This window comes from Scylla paramamosain, chromosome 7 (genome assembly GCF_035594125.1).
Source record: "Scylla paramamosain isolate STU-SP2022 chromosome 7, ASM3559412v1, whole genome shotgun sequence".
Lineage (NCBI taxonomy): Eukaryota > Metazoa > Arthropoda > Malacostraca > Decapoda > Portunidae > Scylla > Scylla paramamosain.
In genome coordinates, this window is record NC_087157.1 from 34,523,089 (window position 1) to 34,538,115 (window position 15,027).

Genomic DNA, 15,027 nt, shown 5'->3' on the forward strand with positions numbered 1-15,027 from the left:
GCTTACAATGTTTTTCTTTTACAGCAAGAATCTGAGAGTGAGAATGAGAGTCATCCTTCAGAGCCACACTCTTTTGTGAACCATTACGCCAACGTGAATGACACATTGCGGCAGTCCTGGCGAAGGCAGAAGCCAGTCCGTAATTACTCCAGCTACACAGACTCTGAAGCAGAGGGAAGTGCAGTAATGAGCCTCAATGGAGGACAGATAATCATGAATAACATGGCTGGATCCCGGGCACCTTTACCAGGATTCTCATCCTTTGTATAGTCACACTATTAAAATAGATACTTAATGAGAAAAGACATATAGTAAGTTGATTTTTATGTGATACTGGATCTCATGGAGATCTGACTTAGTGAGACTTGACACAGGTGAAACAAAGAAAACAGATTGGTTACTGCCATACTTAAACACCTCATGCCATATTGAACAAACTTGTGTCAAATGGACACTTGTCCTCATTGTCTGTGATATCTATAGCATTACTGTATATATTTGTAGTAGTACTTTTTTAGATATCATCTTCATCTAGTACATTTTAAAACTCACACAAATCACTTTTCTTTTTGGTAAGACCTGGAAAAAAAATTTAACTAAATGGAAATAAAATTTTGCTATCATCAATATCATTCAGAATCATTATTTTTCATGTAGATAGTTTTATCATTCTTACTTTAGCTTCATTTGAAAGTACAAGATGTAAACAATCATAAAGTTTGTTTAGTTTTACAGTATTTTCTACTTTTATATTTGCATTTAACCATTTTTATTTATTCCATTATTTTCACATCTCTGTATGGTAGTTTTATACCAAAGTACTGAAGCTATACTTACTACCTTGAATGAAGTCTGCAGTATTCTAAAGAAATATTCATGTGCTGAATTATTGTGTTGAAGAAAAATAGTAACAATTTCATTATGTGAGGAAGATTTGTGCATCACAGCCAATTTACATAATGTGTTTGCAATGACTGTCTCCACTATCTAGAAAATGTTTTCTATTCTTCATTAGAAGTATGGGATTTTTTAATGGAAAACTTAATGGCATAGTTACCAATGACTAGGCTCTTGTGCTGCTGTTGTCTTGTATTTTTATATGTACATTTGTCTGGAAGTCTTAAGAATATATATATATATATATATATATATATATATATATATATATATATATATATATATATATATATATATATATATATATATATATATATATATATATATATATATATATATATATATATATATATATATATATATATATATATATATATATTGTGTGTGTGTGTGTGTGTGTGTGTGTGTACACTGCTTCCTCAGTATTTGCAGTGGTTAGGTGATCACAGACCTTGGAAATAGCAGATTTCCTCAAATGATTGGTGCAGCTCCATGAAAAATTGACTCCACTCATTAAAATCCAGTAGGAACAATTGTATGCATGAATTGTAGCTAGTAAAACATTTCTGGGACTTGAAACCATCATGAAATATCATAGATAGTAACCAACCAAGAATCTGTTATCAGCTGTTGTGTCAACTGTATTGCAGTATACATGATACAACTTGTCATTAAGATATTAGTTCACTACTGTCTGGTCACCACTGTCCCTGAAGTTGTGGTAGACAATCACCAACAACCAGGTGGTGAGATGATGACTTGAAAGTGATTCATTATACAGTTACATATTTATTTTCAAAATGGTTAAATGAAAATGTAATTAATACTTTGACTTTTGTGGAAATATAACAGTTATCATTGTTGAATTTTGCTTGGCAGAGATGCCAGTCTGAAGTGCTTAGCTACATATCTGATGCTTCCTCTCTTATATAGATTTATATTCTCTCTCTCTCTCTCTCTCTCTCTCTCTCTCTCTCTCTCTCTCTCTCTCTCTCTCTCTCTCTCTCTCTCTCTCTCTCTCTCTCTCTCTCTCTCTCTCTCTCTCTCTCTCTCTCTCTCTCTCTCTCTCTCTCTCTCTCTCTCTCTCTCTCTCTCACACACACACACACACACACACACACACACACACACACACACACACACACACACACACACACACACACACACACACACACACACACACACACACACACACACATTTTAAAACTGGACATTATGAGCTTGCTTCAGTCATGCAGGTAATTGCGCACACAGTGAAAACAATTTACAAATTCTCTATTCATCTGCCTCCCCCATCTTAATCTCTCCCTTTTATTCCTTTTCTCTCTATTCTCTTTATATATATATATATATATATATATATATATATATATATATATATATATATATATATATATATATATATATATATATATATATATATATATATATATATATATATATATATTTATATATATTAATGTGTGTGTGTGTGTGTGTGTGTGTGTGTGTGTGTGTGTGTGTGTATGTGTGTATGTGTGTTATGTCCAGCTCCTCTGGGATCTGAAAGTGTGTTAGCTGTAGATGACTGTAAATGTTTGGAGTTACACCACAAAGATTGTTTTATGCCTTTATAGCTGCCACTGTGCCACAAAGGGACAAAGGGGAGATTCACAAATGAGTAGATCCATGAATGGTGAAAATGTGAATATGGAGGGAGCAGTGTGTTTATATATATATATATATATATATATATATATATATATATATATATATATATATATATATATATATATATATATATATATATATATATATATATATATATATATATATATATATATATATATATATATATATATATATATATATATATATATATATATATATATATATATATATATATATATATATATATATATATATAAACACACACACACACACACACACACACACACATTGAAATCTGGTAAATGGTGAGCATGTAGGTAATTAGATCTTGTGTTTTAATGTCTGCATATGATGACGTTTACAGAACAGAAATATTGCTAAATGTTACTGCATATTTTTAAATGCTCACATCTCATTTTCATGGGTCTCTCTCTCTCTCTCTCTCTCTCTCTCTCTCTCTCTCTCTCTCTCTCTCTCTCTCTCTCTCTCTCTCTCTCTCTCTCTCTCTCTCTCTCTCTCTCTCTCTCTCTCTCTCCTCCTCCTCCTCCTCCTCCTCCTCCTCCTCCTCCTCCTCCTCCTCCTCCTCCTCCTCCTCCTCCTCCTCCTCCTCCTCCTCCTCCTCCTCCTCCTCCTCCTCCTCCTCCTCCTCCTCTCCTCCCCCATCTCCTCCTCCTCCTTTTCTTCTTTTCTTCTTCTTCAAGACAGTGTGTTAAGTAAATGTTGACCATAATTTAAAAAATATAAGGTACCAGAATGAATCTTTCATTTTATGTGAAACAAATGTAGATAAGGATTAATGGGCACAGCTTTGATTTGGTTCTTAGAAGCAGCTGGATTTCTGTGGATAAATAGTGACTGGTATCAAGCTTTGTTCAAATTTGAATATGTCCACTTATGGGGAGCACTCAGAGCTGTGTGACTGGAGTCTCTCTCTCTCTCTCTCTCTCTCTCTCTCTCTCTCTCTCTCTCTCTCTCTCTCTCTCTCTCTCTCTCTCTCTCTCTCTCTCTCTCTCTCTCTCTCTCTCTCTCTCTCTCTCTCTCTCTCTCTCTCTCTCTCTCTCTCTCTCTCTCTCTCTCTCTCTCTCTCTCTCTCTCTCTCTCTCTCTCTCTCTCTCTCTCTCTCTCTCTCTCTCTCTCTCTCTCTCTCTCTCAGAGCTCTTGAGGATTTGTATGTCCCCATAACTTTCCTAATTGACACACATCCACTATCTGTTTGGGCCCTTCTGAGTTGTCTTTTGGGGAATGGGAAGATCCTCAACATCCTGCTCATGATAGGCCTGGACATGGGTAGTTGTGGTGCAAAGTGACACCTGGTGTAAAAATTGTTGTTTTTTGGTACTGGGACGTTGAGGTATCTCACTTCTACCAGTCACTGAGCACCAGTTGTTGTTGATATAACCATGGCATGAATTTCTGTTGTCTGGGCTTACTGTGGTCACAGTTGTCTGTTTCCTAGCTGCTCTTTTTTGAGGCAGTTGGCTGCTGCCCTGTAAAACTCTAACAGAGCCATTCCCATGCAGGGAGTTCTTAGAAACAAAAATCAGATATAGATAGATAGAATGCAAAATATTTTATTGACTGGATATCCTTACTCCATGTTCATGATTTCAATATGTTACCGTTAGTCAGTTTGTAATAAGACTGAAAATGATTTCAGATGCTTACATGGTGTTATAAATTTAATTAGAAAGTTATATGACACTGTAATATCATTATTGTTTTTGCTGTAATTATTTGTAGGTCACTTTTTTTCCTTCCATACAGTGGTATTCTGCTTCATATAATTGAATATGCTGTTATTTTATCCTCTGGTTATAAATGCTGTTAATGTGAATGGTATTATATTCTTCCTTTCAAGACAAATGTACATTTTTCATTCTTTATTATGGATGTGATAGATGTTCATGTTTTTTTTTTTTCCACTATAGTGTTAGCAATGGAGCTTTAATTTTGGACCTCAGTGGAATGTTTTGAACATGCTTTGATAGCAGTCTATGTATGAGTTGAGGCAGCATTCTTATGTTTTAATGCTGGCAAGTAACTTATTTGTCATTGCTACATATCCACTTGTTAGATCTTCAGTCACAATACATGTAAGCATAAAAAAGTAAAGCAGAATTTCTCATCTACTAAAGTAATGTTAAAATAATGTTTGCCTGTGCTGATGTATGCTAACACATTGTAAATATAAATGGAATTTGATAAGAAATGGGACTGTGACATTAGTTTCCTTATTGCCATCATCACCATTATTATTTCAAAAAACTTGAAATGTGCTCATATCTAGCAAGCTTTTTTTTTTTTTTTTTTTTTTTTTTTTTTTTTTTTTTCATATAATGGCAGTTGCTGGGCTGCTTGGCCTCTAGCAGCCTGCCAGCACAGATCTTGACTTCTGTGGCCTGTCTGGACATGTCTGTAGAGGCTTCATGTACAGTCTAGTAAGTTGTCAGTAAGTAGAAAATTATTATTAGACTAAATGTTATTTGTGTTTCAGTCTGCAGTGAACTAGATTCCTGTGTGGGTTCATTTGTCTCAGGTGTCACATTATGTATCTGATAAACACCCACTTATATTAGATGAGAACATGTGGAGGAGAAAGTAAAATAGATAACTTTTTTCCTTCATACATACAAACTATTCTTAATGCATTTGCTTTTTTTTTAATACAGGATGCATTCAGTTATTTCCTGGATTGATGTCATGAAGAGAAGTAGGTTTATCTTCACCTCTAGTTAAGTAAACCACCATCAAAGAAGTCTCCTTGTGAGACAAGAACTGCATGTCTTGACCAGGAGCATCCCTGTCTTGATAACTTATTTAACTGTAATCTGTCTCTCAGTCTGAATCCTCTCCACCGTCTTTAACTTTCGAGCTTCTTGTTTATGTAGGTTGGGGAAGAGAAAGAAGTCACAAGGTGCTAAATCTAATGGTTATGGCAATGTGTTATGAAACCAAAGTTATTAGAGGCCAAGAAATTTACAAACCTTGAGAGTGGCATGTACAGGCACAAAGTCATGTAGCAGACTTTGACCGACTTTGCCACAAATCTTTGCTTGTTCAGAATTTTGTGACATGTTATATGATGAATTCTGGTAATCCTATAAAGGTCATCAGGGTGTCTTACCTATCTTGTGTAATGCTTTCAATGCCACGCAGCATTGTGCTGAATGGTAGTCAGCAACACTTGTCATTGGCCAGTCCTACATCTACCCCTTTGAATCAGGAAAACCACTCAAAAGTTTAGTTTATGTACACCATAATGCTTTAATTCCAGAAAATGGTCCTCAACATCATGTAGGTCTCACTCAGTTTTGTTAAGTCTGAAGTGAAGCTGCTGTGTGTATGTTGTGTGTTTTTTAGGTGTCAAAATTAAGTACATATAAATTATTTCCTTGTAGCTGTTGGTTCACCATCTGTAAAATTCAGTTAGTGATGGTTATATAATTGTACATGTTGACATTTGTGACTCCTTTTGTCCATGCACACTATACTGAGAAAAGAGCAGCAACAATATAGACCACATACTGTCAGGTCACCACTAACACACAATATTCTAACACTAAAGGAAAACTTAAAACCTAACATGCAGACAGGCTGCAACAATTTACAGAAAAGTCTTTAACGTGGAAAAAGGTAACACCAATGTCAGGAGAGCAAGCACGCCACTACCACCGCCAGCCTCACCACTCACGGTGATGGGAGTTTAGTGAGAGGAGGACAGGCTGCAGCTGCCACTGTTGCCGCCAGCGTGCACACTATTTAAGTCTCTATAGACATATCAGGAGATGCTTTAGAGATGTCAAGGTAACCCTCACTCAGTCCAGAAGAATGGTTAATTCAGGACAGCTCTAGAAAGCAAGGATGTCAAAGTATTGATGGTCCACCTGTACAACAGTTCAGTAAATATGGGATCAAGGTCATGTACCCACAAATTTCAGGAAAATCTTGATAAAAAAAGTCTGAAAAGATTTTACACAATATTAGTAAAAATGAGAACAAACTTAACAGTCCATAACAACCATACTTTTGTTCTGGCTGACCTAAGAAACATTCTCTCTCTCTCTCTCTCTCTCTCTCTCTCTCTCTCTCTCTCTCTCTCTCTCTCTCTCTCTCTCTCAAGCACACACACAAAGCAACAAAACTATTTGTTAACTTAAATAAAAAGCAAGAAAGGGGAGATGAGAATGAGAGATAGCAGCTCAGCATGCAATCTTTATTTTTCATTTATTTCATAAATATACCCAGGCCAGGTTGTCGTTCAAATTTGATGTCTTGATTCCTTTTTTTTTTTTTTTTTTTTTTTTTACTTACGCAATATCTGCAATCCATAGTTTGGAACATCACCTCACTTCTTCTAAACCTCGCCTTTTCTTCACTGAAACCCAAGTGTCTGTGGCCACTGACAGCTGAACCTTTCTTTTTCCCTCTTATTTCCGTTTTTTTTTTCTTTTTTTTTTTCTCAATTGCAATTGAATGTTGGCTGTTGTGTCTATGTATGTAACAATATACCTTGCTCTCGGCCTGCGAGACGCTGCAAGATGGTGAAAAAAGTTATCAATTTCTTTGTTTTTTGTATTTGCTGCGAGATATCGGGTATGACATATAACGAAGATCTTGATAATTGAATCATCACAATACGTTATAGTCAATTTCGTGTATGCTTGGAGGCCCAGGCAGGGAGGGTTGTCTGTCGTCATACATTTATTAGTGTGTGTGTGTGTGTGTGTGTGTGTGTGAGAGAGAGAGACAAAAAGCACGGTAACTCACTGCACATCATGGCAGTTCATCTGTCCAGGCACTTCTGAAACACCTTGGATAAGCAATTAGATGTATGGCGTGAAGACACACCAAGTGCGATGCATGCATTGTATAAAGTATTGATTTACTTTGACTTAATTCCCATCCGGCAGTTGCCAAGTAGGGTCTCTGAATGTTCTTCTGAATTCTGACCATACAGACAAAAGCAAAACACAGTGATGAATTAAATATCATAATTAGTATGGGACTTTATAAGTTTATAATGGTATAATGGTGAAGACCAGAGCTCTGACTCACGCTGGCCAATGGTGGTAGACGGGCGGCCCGAGATCCTTCGAGGTAATGCAACCCCATCATGTTTTAATCATAATCTTGGTAGTCTCTAACTGAAACCAGCAGTGTTGAGAATACTCAGACTGTTGTACAGTATTCCAAGGCTGCCGCGTGCTGCCGCCACCGCCATCTTGCAGGCTGTTGTAAGCTGCCGCTGTTCAGTTGCTGAATCAGTGGTAGGCGCAGTGCGGGTGTAGGAGGTCTCTTGTACTTTCCCTTCGTCTCGGCAGTGCTGCACAGTGTTTGCTGCTTTTGTACTGAAGTGAGACGTTTGGGATATTTTTAGTAAGTAAGCCAATGGTATTGTAATAGTGTGCCTACTTCCTCATGGGTCGAGTAAAATATAAGATGTGTATTTAATGAAAGGACTGCCGCTTGATCATGTTATGTTTGACAAGGGAGCTGAACAGTGTTTTAATATTGAAAAAAATAATAATAATAAAATAAATAAATAAAAAAATAAAAAAATAAAATAAAATAAAACAAATGGAGTCAGGAAACCAGCGGAACAGGGGATTAAAGAAGCACCATGTCATTGTTATTTAACAATAGCATGTAGAGCCACCTAGCTGGCCATCATATCATTGGTTATTAATTAACACGGTGGCCAGTGACGCGGAGGCTGGGAGAGTAAGGCAAGGTTAATGAGCCGTTCTTTGTCAGGCTTTCGTCCTTTTACACACACACACGCTGTTTTTGATAATTTAGTGAAGTGTTTTCATCTCTTCATATCATTATGAAATCGTTTTCTCACCCGCATTGCATGGATGAGCCGATCCATCGATGATATATATATATATATATATATATATATATATATATATATATATATATATATATATATATATATATATATATATATATATTGTATGGAATTCCCCATTGTTGGTGTGTAAGTATGCCCTCGAAGCCGCGCAGTTGTGGCGCTGTACAATGAACAAGGAAGTATTCGTGTTTATTAAATTAATGGACGCTCATGACAATGGCCAGTACGTGAGCATATTGTGCTGCAGCCGTAATGAGTCTTGCGTAAGAGAACCGCGCTTCGGCATCAGTGGACACAATAAGGGATGCAGCTGGTATAGTGAGGAAGGCTGTAGAAAAAAAAAAAAAAAAAAAAAAAAAAAAAAATATATATATATATATATATATATATATATATATATATATATATATATATATATATATATATATATATATATATATATATATATATATATATATATATATATATATATATATATATATATATATAAACTTGCACTTCAGAGAGCAGGTAAGCTCAGAAAACTAAAATCGGTGAAGCTGTTACGAGCAATTTATGTCAAGGGAATTCGATACTTTTTTTTTTTTATGTAGGAGGGGCACCGGCCAAGGGCAACAAAATTAGGAGTAAAAAAGGCCCATTGAGGCGCTAGTCCCCAAACAGTCAGAAACGGTTATGAAAAAAAAAAAAAATGGAAGATGTGTCTTGAAACCTCCCTCTTGAAAGAGTTCAAGTCATAGGAAGGAGGAAATACAGAAGCAAACAGTGAGTTCCAGAGTTTATCAGAAAAAGAAATGGATAACTGAGAATACTGATTAACTCTTACATTAGAGAGGTGACCAGAACAGCGATGAAAGAAAGTAGAAAGTCTTGTGCAGCGAGGCCGCGGGAGGAGGGATAGACATGCAGTTAGCAAGATCAAAAGAATATTTAGTGTGAAAATAGTGGGTGAAAATAGCAAGAGATGCAACACTGTGGCGATGAAAGAGAAGCTGAAAACAGTCTGTTAGAGGCAAGGAGTTGATAAGACGAAAACCTTTTGATTATGGAATAACTGAATAAAAAAGTGAAGGTCGTATCCATAATTCAAATAGAATACATAGAGATAATTATCCACTTTTAGGACAATAATTAAAACCACATCATGAAAATACAACAGTACTTCAGTAACAACTAAAATGTAAAGATCATACAAATATTTTTTTTTTCTTTTCTTCTTTTGAAGTAGGAGCAAAAATTAATATTATTTGGCAATGGTGAAACCTTGAATTCCATACCACAGTAAATCTAGCCTCGAAGAACATAAGGTCGAATAGAGACTGTTGTTGGTCCTCGGAGACTCACGTTGACTGCCTAACGACGCTTCCAGATCGTCTTTGCCTGACGAAAAAAAGACTAACTTTTGTGTTGCTAAAATTGCTTAAGTTTTCTCTTTCCCACCGAACGGTCTTTTTGCCATTGTGCACTAATATGATAGCTTATAGTTCCCTAGAATAAAATAAACTGCTACAGAAGATAAGGAACGGTAATGCCACTCAGGTCACTTCACCCTGACATTCACCGCAATCTTAACACAAAACACTGTGAAGATTATAAAATTCGCACATCCTATCACGGCAAGAGGCAGTGGGAAACTGAGACTACGAGGAGGGGCAGCTGCGTACCCTTCCCACCCCTCCCTATCACTCACTAGCCAACGAAGGGTAGAAGCCGTGGGCTGAATTTCGCCCAGTGCACTCCGGGATTAAGGAAAATCTTAGTCCGGTGTATGCATGAATAGATTATTATTATTATTATTATTATTATTATTATTATTATTATTATTATAATAATAATTATTATTATTACAACAGCAACAACTACTACTGCTACTACTACTGCTACTACTACTACTACTACTACTACTACTACTACTACTACTACTACTACTACTACTAATAATAATAATAATAATAATAATAATAATTATTATTATTATTATTATTATTATTATTATTATTATTATTATTATTATTATCATAATAACGATAATGATAATGATAATGATAAAACTAATATATATATATATATATATATATATATATATATATATATATATATATATATATATATATATATATATATATATATATATATATATATATATATATATATATATATATATATATATATATATATATATATATATATATATATATATATATATATATATATATATATATATATATATATATTCTATTTCGTTTTTTCATCACGCCCAGCAGTGCTGATCTGTCGTTTTATAACCTAAGTATATAGCTTCGTGATCATTTAAATTGTTTTCACACCTTGCAACCACATATTCCTGACCACCACTCGCTGCTCATGCCCGCTGTTCCTTCCCCAGAGGCGGCGCCATGGCTGGGGGAAGGCCGCTGCTTCGCTCAGCCGTCCTTGCCTGGGTAGGGGCCTGCCTGGCGGGGAGCATGACAGTGGACCTCGCTACCCTGCCAGCATATGACGCCCCAGACCACACCCATGAATCTGTGCTGGACCCCGATGGTGTCTTCACGGTGCTGTGGACGCCTGACCTCGACAAACAAGTGAGTGCAGGAGTTCTGTGTAGCTTGTCATCCCCGCGCGTCACTTCCGAGCTCCGTCACTGCCTCCTCATTCATCGAGATCTCCTATTTCAACTATGTCTCCATTCACTCACATTTTTCAGTCCTCAACCCTTTTCCACCACTTGTCTTTTCATTTCCCCGCGTTATTCCTTTCATCATCGAGTTGCTTCTGCTCAGTATGTATGTGTGTGTGTGTGTGTGTGTGTGTGTGTTGGCATTGGGAGGAATTTTCTTCATCTTCTTATAGTCATGACCCTTGGTTTTTGTAACTGAGCATTGATGCTTCCTGGTAGTGTTAGTAAGTATATTTATCTTCGCTTGCTCGTTTTCACTGTCATGGGATAATTAAGGCAGGCTTCTTGATCAAGGTCACGTGCCTGATTCCCGGTCCTGTCCTTATTGGGAACACACACACACACACACGATGATGAGGACCTCAGCCTCTCCGGCAGCCATGCATGGACAGTCCAGCACGCCTTAACTGGCTGACGTCTGGTTACACTGATTCCAGTTACATTATCACGGTTGAAAATAAGGTTGAAGTTTATCAAATAAAGAAATACAGTCTTGTAAAAAATTATCCCTTCGATACTTTTTATCCCTTGCAATCAATCAATCAGTCATTACCTTGCAACGAACACTGCCATTGTACCGCAATATATGCAGTAGCACTCCCAACACTGATCTCAGCCCCAGGTTAAGAGACACTTCTCTAAGAGATGCTTGCCAATTTAAGCAGCGTCACTGAATAATAAGAAAACTATTAATGGCCTCACGAAAACGTAGCTACATCCAATACTATATAGTTGTAGAGAGTGTCCAGTCCACACAGCACACTCACATCCGGTACAGTTGTCCTGAACACCACAAGCCTTTACGGTGTCTGACGCCTTCACTACCGAATCTTGATGGGACAAAGGAAGGAAGGAGGGAAGGAAGCGTACAAACAGATTGCTACGCCTGCCGCAGCATTTCAGCGGCAGTGGTGAAGAAACCCAGAAACTCGAATTGGCAGACAATGGGGGAGGCCAGAGATGCGACGCAGCTCCTCCGCTTGTCCTTCACATCGCAGCCTGTGAGCGTCTTGGCGCAGCGCCTCATGAAATATAATAATACAGTGCAATAATATAAAAAAAATACAGTTACAAAGAAATTATGAGTATTGTTTGTTATATGTATGTGTTATTACTTAGCAATAAACAATGGAGAGTGTTTACTTTCGGAGACTTGTTTTATGAAATAGGCAGAGAGAGAGAGAGAGAGAGAGAGAGAGAGAGAGAGAGAGAGAGAGAGAGAGAGAGAGGTGGGGTGGGAGGTGCACTTCCGATAGTGTGGAGAACAATAAGACATTTATTCCTGACAGCCGACCTTGGTGTTTTGTTCATCTGCCATTGAAACGTAATGCATTTACTTGTTTCCATTTTTTTTTTTCTACACGGGACTGTGCTTTGAGAAGAGAAGAATTACTCTGTAATGAATCGAAACAAATTTAGGAGTCAGCAGGTTTCTTTTTTATTTATTTATTTCCTTTCTTTTTCTTCTTCTTCTTCTTCTCTGAACTTCTCTTTAGCAAACTGACGGAATCCTTGTGTTGGTCTTTGGTTGTCATGACTCACCGTGGCCTGCGCCTCGACGCGACAGGAGCCTCATGAAATTTCATACTTCATTATTCAGAAACGGTTTGCTCGCGAGGCTCCGAGGCCGTGCAACACTTGGCTGAGATTAATATCTCGCTTCAATGGGCGAATGTTTCCATGGAGATCCTGTTGGTGACTGGCAGCTTTATGAAGGCCACAAGGACGAGATAGGACACTTGTTTCGATTGCTGAGCCCTTTTGTGCTGGGCTCCGGTGTGGCCTGTGGAAGGAGTTAGAACAGTCACGCCTCAGCCAGCAGCTTGGAGACGTGTGCGGGGTGTGGAGTGAGGGATGAGGTTGGACGATGGCAGAGGTAACGGTACACTTTGCAAGGAACTTTCTCACTGTACTCTGGTGGATAATAATAATCTTTCTAGTGAGAATCTTTTAAACAGAGTAAATGCGTGTGGATCGATTGATGAGTGCAGGCTGGCTGAGGGGTGTGGGGTCTTGGTTGTTAGTCTGGGTCGCGGCTGTGTGGCGGCGGAAAGTGAGGCGTGATGGGTGAGTGGTGGTGATCTGTTGTCAGCCACAGCTCTTCGCTGCTGCTTCGCGAGAGACGCACAGCTATTAAAGTTTGTCATAAGCAAATAATGAGTTATCTCCGCTATCTCCCCCCCCTCCTCTTTCTCTCTCTCTCTCTCTCTCTCTCTCTCTCTCTCTCTCTCTCTCTCTCTCTCTCTCTCTCTCTCTCTCTCTTTCAGCATCCCAAGGGACGGGCAAGGGCGCCACTGGTGTGTGTGTGTGTGTGTGTGTGTGTGTGTGTGTGTGTTATTATTAGAGTAACTTCCTTGTTGTTGTTGTTGTTGTTGTTGTTGTTGTTGTTGTTGTTGTTATTATTATTATTATTATTATTATTATTATTATTATTATTATTATTATCATTATTATTATTATTGTAGTTGTTGCTGTTGTCCTTGTTGTTCTAATGTCTAACAATTTTTCTCTCTCTTTCCAGGTGAGCAGAGACAGTGAGGCTATACACACACACACACACACACACACACACACACACACACACACACACACACACACACACACACACATACAGGTAAGTGAAGTATGAACATAGAATGGAAGAATCCAGGAATGATCAGTCAACATTCGTTATATTGATATTATACCTATTTGTATCATGTACCGAACAATGATATATATATATATATATATATATATATATATATATATATATATATATATATATATATATATATATATATATATATATATATATATATATATATATATATATATATATATATATATATATATATATATATATATATGTGTGTGTGTGTGTGTGTGTGTGTGTTTATTAAAGATGTATCGGACGTCTGCATGGGCATCTGCATCCTCGGAACATCCGTATAGTTTTTAACATCTGCATCCACATCCGTTTTTGTGATGAAAAAAAAAAATATATATATATGCATCCACATCCACACTATACACAAAGAGGATGTGGTGGATATATTTCATACACGTATCTGTATATGTAAACAATATATTTACATGCATTATGCATGTCTTTGTATGCAGACCCTACACACTCTTAAAGTTCACAAGAAAGATTTCATTGCCTCGTCCTAAACTTCATATTGTGTGATTGCACACAAATAAGACTGAAAAGTATGAGCTGGCAACGCTGAGCACTCATCGCACGAGTGTCGTGCCGTGGCGAGTGCCCGCACCCTGGCAACACACATGTGTGGCTGAAACTCGTAATAAAACTTCAAAATTACTTCAAAATTATATAATCCAGTAATGTGCAATAAAAGTAGCAGCCGTCTGGCAATAATTGGTGTAATATAGTGATTTCATACAAAAATTCTGAACATATTTACATCTGTGAGGATGTCATAATTTGATATCCGCATCTACATCCGCTATTTGGTAGAAACTGATATCCGCATCTACTTATCATCCTCATACACATGCGCATTTCCGGATGTCTGAATTCTGACACCTGATACATCTCAAAAAAAAAAAAAAAAAAAAAAATATATATATATATATATATATATATATATATATATATATATATATATATATATATATATATATATATATATATATATATATATATATATATATATATATATATATATTTCAGGAGGTGGTGTGGGAGATTCACGCTCGCACGCGAGGCTGGTTGGGCTTCGGATTCTCTAGCAATGGCGGGATGGGCGGTGCCGACATAGTGACGGCGTGGGTGGAGGATGGGAAACTTCACTTGCAGGACCGGCACGGCGTGGGTCCTAAGATGCCTCCCGAGGACGAGATCAGCGACTGGCGGCCACTGTACGCCAGGGAGAATGACACTCACACGATGCTGGTGGTGGCCCGCGACGTGAACACCTGCGACCCCGAAGACTACGTGCTG

General features: G+C 37.3%; 2 protein-coding genes across 2 annotated transcripts in view; both read left to right on the plus strand.

Annotated features, from left to right (window-relative positions):
- Positions 1–2,087, plus strand: part of LOC135101812 (protein sidekick-like) — a 41,692-nt gene extending 39,605 nt beyond the window's left edge. The window contains exon 39 of the mRNA XM_064006104.1: positions 25–2,087. Coding sequence (XP_063862174.1) covers positions 25–270 — 246 coding nt within the window. The 3' untranslated portion in view covers positions 271–2,087. The remainder of the gene's footprint in view (positions 1–24) is intronic.
- Positions 2,088–7,782: 5,695 nt separating this feature from the next.
- The window catches only part of LOC135102450 (DBH-like monooxygenase protein 1 homolog), a 15,623-nt gene continuing 8,378 nt past the window's right edge, over positions 7,783–15,027 (plus strand). Inside the window, exons 1-3 of the mRNA XM_064007761.1 lie at positions 7,783–7,923; positions 10,791–10,986; positions 14,758–15,027. The exon at positions 14,758–15,027 is cut by the window's right edge and continues 3 nt beyond it. Of these exons, the coding sequence (XP_063863831.1) occupies positions 10,801–10,986; positions 14,758–15,027 (456 nt within the window). The 5' untranslated portion in view covers positions 7,783–7,923; positions 10,791–10,800. The remainder of the gene's footprint in view (positions 7,924–10,790; positions 10,987–14,757) is intronic.